Source organism: Delphinapterus leucas, chromosome X (genome assembly GCF_059928025.1).
Source record: "Delphinapterus leucas isolate spDelLeu-1000000601 "Yukka" chromosome X, BTC_Dleu_Yukka2, whole genome shotgun sequence".
Lineage (NCBI taxonomy): Eukaryota > Metazoa > Chordata > Mammalia > Artiodactyla > Monodontidae > Delphinapterus > Delphinapterus leucas.
Window position 1 is genome coordinate 2,920,298 of NC_143150.1, and position 5,175 is coordinate 2,925,472.

A 5,175-nucleotide genomic window follows, 5' to 3' on the forward strand; every position below is an offset into this window, starting at 1 on the left:
CCCCAGAACCTGGGGCTGTGCTGGCTGCACCCTGAGGAGCCCGCTCATTTCCTTCTTCAGGTTGGCAGGGGACAGGCCGCCCAGGAGGAGCGCCCCTGTGAGGCCCGAGGGCAGCCTTTAAGAGGAGACCTGTAAGTGGCCTTTGTCAGAGCTGCCCAGGGTGCCTTTCTCTGCCGAGGCCGCTCACACCCCCTCTCTTCCCCAGGTATGAGGTCCCCGCCTGTCACCCATGCCCACACTCCCGTGGGCGGCTCGACCCCAGTGATCAGGTCCCCGGTCGAGATGAGTGAGCTCCGCCAGCCTGAGGCCGACCTTCAGGCCCCAGTCCCGGCCCAGGGTCCGGTGGAGGCGCCGCTGCTGGGGGCTGCGGGGGAGGAGGCCGCATCCCCCTCGTCCTCCGCCTCCCCTGGCGCCCCCTCCGTCTCCGCCTATGGCGAGCCCTTGCCCCGCGAGGCACTTGCTGTGCTGATGGCTGACCTGGTGGCGTTCCTGCTCCTCAAGTTTCGTACCGGGGAGCCGACCTCCGAGGCGGAGATGCTGTGTACGTTCCTCCGAGAGCATCGGGACCACTTCCCCGAGGTCTTCCGCCTCGTTTGCGAGTGCCTGCAGCTGGTGTTTGGCGTGGACGTGAAGCAGGTGGACCCCCGCGAGCGCACCTACGTCCTGGTCCCCACCCTGGGCCTCACCTGGGATGCAGTGCTGCACGACTGGCAGTGCACGCCCGAGGCCAGCCTCCCTGTGCTGGTCCTGGCCATGGTCACCCTGTTCGGTGACCGCGCCCCTGAGGAGGAGGTGTGGGGAATGCTAGGCACCCTTGGGTTTTGTGGCGGGAGGGAGCTGCTCACCGAAGTGTGGGTGCGGACGGGCTACCTGAAGTACCGGCAGGTGCCCCACAGCGACCCTGCCCGCTACGAGTTCCTGTGGGGTCCCCGGGCCTACGCGGAGGCCAGCAAGTGGCAGGTCCTGCAGCATCTCCTCAGGATCAGTAGCATGGATCCCAGGTTCTTCCCATCCGTGTCTGCAGAGAGCGTGAGCGATGAGGAAGAGGGAGCCTCAGCCAGAGCAGCAGCCAGTCCCACGTCCAGCAGCTTCTCCCGTGGGGCAGGAAGGGGGGCTGATCCTTCACTCTGAGTTTGAAGAGGGAGCGGTCAGCCTTCTAAGCAGTGAGAGCCGGGCGAGTTGGGGGAAGCCGGTGTGCAGCATTTTGGGTTCCTGTTGTGTATGTTGACATGGACTTCCATGTCTGTTTTCTTTAGGAATTTTTCAGATGTTGGTTCTTTGAATAGAAGACTAAACAAGCTTCAGTGTCTAACTTTGTGTATGACGTTAATCCCACAGGTATTTGCACTAATTCAGTTCAAGAACAAGAGTTTTGCTGTTTTGTAAGAGAGGTTGGGAAATCTCCCAGTTCGTTTTGTGACCGTGTACAAGATAACAGGGAATGGGAATCAGAATTGCTCTGGAAACGTGGAAGTACTTAGCAGTGATATAGATGGGGGAAGAAATAGAAAAATAAAAGTCATTGTTGTTCCAATTCTTGCTTCCCTGTCTTGTCTGTCATTCTGTAAATAAAACGAACTATCTCTGTTGAGTTGGATTTGCACGGGTATTTTAAGAAAGTAGGAGAAGGTTCATCCGGCGTCAATAAGCCCCCTGCCCACTGGCTTGTTTATTCCGCAGACCTCCACGGAGCCTCTGCTCTCCGGAAGGGCCTGTGTTAGTAGCGGGAACGCTAGGAAAAGCAGGACACACCCACACCTAGAGTGATGGTCTAGGAGCCACTGTCACATGAGGAAGGTGGTGAGACGTCCCCTAAGTCCCACAGAATAAGACAACATGGGACGAGGCGGTGGGGCTCCAGGAGCGAGCCCTGGAGTGTTAAGTGCCCCGAGCCAGGGCACTTTGGGCCTTTGGGAAGTGGGGGTTCCTTCTGTGGGAGGTGATGGTGATGAAGCTGGGCGGTGGCAGCAGCCAGACATGCAGAGGGTGTGTCTTGGGTTGGAGGGGAAAGTCTGAAATGGGACATTGCTGTGAGATGTCCTTCTGGGTCATGGATAAAGCCGAGAGAAATCTCGCCCTGGGGCAGGAAGGAAGGGGTGCTGGCTCTTGTTGCATTGCAGTGGGCCACAGTGAAGAGGTAGGTGTTTCATACCCGCCATCTGCAAGGATTTCCAGAGAAATGAGGGTCTTGCTCTTTGAAGCCCTGCTCGGTATTCCCGGGGCTGGCCCTCCTCTCCCTGCCCTGGGAGAGCCAATTACCAACTGTATGGAAACGACCATTTTAGTCACCTGGAGTTTACTTTGGCCACTTGTGAGCAAGGTCTAGATTTCAGTGGGATGAAATGAATGAAAATAGGGGGTTTGAAAGAAGAGAGGCTGCCGAAGTGGAAAGGAGTCGCCGTGTGACTGGAGCTTTGCGTGAGCTGCCCCCAGCTGGGGAAATCACCACCCTTCCCTCCATGCCGACACACACACACACACACACACACATCCAAATTGAATAATATATCCTGCAGGAGTAAAACACACAGAACAGCAATTTTGACTGGTTTTCTATTCCGTTTCCTATGGAGCTGCAAATTCTCTGAGATGTCATGAAAAGAAAGCAATTTCCAGAGGAGAGAAGGACAGAGTCTGGGATCAGAATAATACTAGAAATAAGTCCTAGCCACTAAGAAGCAACGTCCGCCAGTGTCCCCGCGTTCAGGCAGGCGCAGAAATATGGCGGCATCAGAGACCCACAGGTTTGGGCTGTGACCTGGCATCGAAAGGAAGGAGCAACTTCTGGGCCTAATGGGATTGGGAGGTCACTGCAGTGGGAGGTGCAGACGGTGCCGGGGGCTAAAGAGGCGGCCCTCCCTGCTGAGCGCCGTACGACAACGTGAACATTACGTGGGATCCTGGATTTGAAGCACCTGCCATATTGCAGGTGGGCACTTGGAAAAGGTGGAGAACTTCAGGGCCAATGTAACCTGCTCAGACACTCCTGCCGGAAAAGAAGGGGATTTTGTCATCACAAAAGGTAAGCCCTGCTTTTGTTGAGCCTCTACTAGGCAGTGTGGCATTGGAGAGCCGTCAGGTGCTCGTCCCCATCTTGTCTTCCTCTCCTCCCCGCACAAGTGGGGACACAGCACTGCCAGAGTCCTCTTCACTTAGGAGGGGTCATGTGATGACCCTTTGCCACTGAATTCTGAGCAGAAGCATTTTTGTCACGGCCATCTGTATCGAAGGCACACCGGGGTCGGGGGTTAGTCCTCAAGCCATGACAACACAGACACAGACCACCGTGTTTCCTCCCCCAGGGTCTTAAGTCCTGCACCTTTGACCCTTAGATGTGAGATGCCAGACTCTGTGCCTTTAAGGCCCTGGGCAGGGTTGGAGGTGTTCCAGAGAGAGGCTGCCCCACAGGGAGCTGGCGGAGGGCATTTCCCTCACGCAACCCGCACCCTTAGGTCCCTGAGCTGCACCCATCCGTCCCCGCGGGGCTGTGCTGAGTCTCTGTCAGGAGGGCAGCCGCCAGCTGCCGAACGGCCCTGTTGGGGTCGGGGGCGTCCTCGTGGGGCCCAGCCCCGAGTCCCCCTCAGGGGTGACCCTGCTGCCCACAGCGCCCACTCTCTCCGGAACCTGGCCTCGGTATGCACAGCCTGGCTTTTGCCCTGCCTGTCCCCCGACTAAGAGCCGCTTAGGCCCCGGTCCTGATGACCTCGTGCATGTATGTTTATCTGAGAGTCCCAGAGAAGCATCCCCCCCCCCCCAACCAATATCATGGTTCGGGTGGAGCTCACAGGACGTGATGTAGCCACTCGGCGAGCCTCCTCGTGGTTGGTAAGTGATAATCATTGCCACGTGGATGTGGGGCGAATCTCTGTGCTTCCGACTTATTTTGAAATCATTCCCTACGTAATGCCCAAATGTTTGAGTACACTGATGGCCTTCTGAATGTGACCGTGAGGTTTTGGTTTTTGAGCCTGAGTGCGAGAGGCACAGGCGTGTCCTGTCAGCCACCCGCAGAGCCGGCTAGGACTCTGGTGTCCCCGATCAGGGTGTTTGAGCAGAGGGACAGGCTGTAGCAGATGGCAGGGGTGGTCCCCAGGACGCTCCCCCAGGCCCCAGCCACCCGCAGACCCGCATGAGGGTTTGGAAAGGAGCCAGGCAGGAGAGGGCTTTGGGGTCCCGGTGATGCAGGCTGTGAAGAGGGTCAGCCGCCCCAGAGAGGTGGAAGGAACAGCACCCACCAGATCCCATCTGACCGGCCCTGGGCTGGCCGGGGGAGGCAGGTGGGAGCAGATGCCTCTGCCGGTGAGCTGCAGCCCTGGACCCCAGCAGGAAATGGGTGCTCTTGGGACAACGGGTGCTCCAGGACCAGAGCCCCGTGGGGCACTGCCGGGGGAAAGCAGGGATTCCTAGTGCCCGTTCGTGCAGTGAACTGACTGATGGGGGACAGTGCTAGCCCAGGGACGGCCGTGGCAGGCAGCGCAGCAGCGGCCGGGACACGCCAAGAGCGCCCCAGGGACATTCAGGGAGGCACTTTTCAGGGGGGCAGCAGCACCCTCCCCAGTAGACTGTGGACGAGCACACACCACCCCGGCACCCAGCCAGTCCTGACCAGGGCGGGGCAGGGCACACGGGAGCTGCTGCCCGTCAGCGGGAAGCTCTGACGTTCTCCACGTGCGCTGAGCCTGCCCCCTGAGGGGCTGGTGTGAGTCGTCTCAGCCGTGGCCCTGTTTCCCGAGAAGCCCCCATTCCCCAGCCCCAGCTAAAGTCTGCTCTGAGCTCCAGCCTCCTTGGCAAAGGGCTGACCTCCTGCCTGGCTCTCGCCTACCCTCCTCTGTGGCAAATATCGCCGGCTGCTGCTTTAGGGGCCTTTGTGAGCAAGTGCGGGGGCCCGGGCCTGTGCCTGTCCGTGGTCCCTGAGCTGGGGCTGGGCACAGGGATAGGGCTGGGTTGGTGGCGGGATGCAGGGTGTGAAGCCAAGTGACATTCAGAAGACAGCAGCAGGGTGTAAAGCCACGTGTGAGCAAGCATCCAGGAGGAGGTGCATCCGCAGGGCCCTGAAGGGCACAGACACTCACGCCCCGTGGGGATGCCGAGAGTCCAGCAGCCCGGTGGTCCCCGTGCTTTGAATGCAGGCTTGCCGCCTGCCTGACAGCCAGTGTGCCCGGGGAAGTGAGCCTG

At 59.2% G+C, this 5,175-nt stretch overlaps 1 protein-coding gene across 1 annotated transcript; it reads left to right on the plus strand.

Moving 5' to 3' along the window:
• The first annotated feature begins 225 nt into the window (after positions 1-225).
• Positions 226-1,397, plus strand: LOC149744134 (melanoma-associated antigen 8-like). Its single transcript, XM_089904011.1, has one exon. The coding sequence runs from the start codon at positions 283-285 to the stop codon at positions 1,129-1,131; it is 849 nt and encodes a 282-aa protein (XP_089760137.1). The 5' UTR covers positions 226-282; the 3' UTR covers positions 1,132-1,397.
• Positions 1,398-5,175: the final 3,778 nt, after the last annotated feature.

Coding starts and splice junctions, on each gene's coding strand:
- LOC149744134 (XM_089904011.1), top strand. CDS start 283: ATGAGTGAGCTCCGCCAGCCTGAGGCCGACCTTCAGGCCCCAGTCCCG.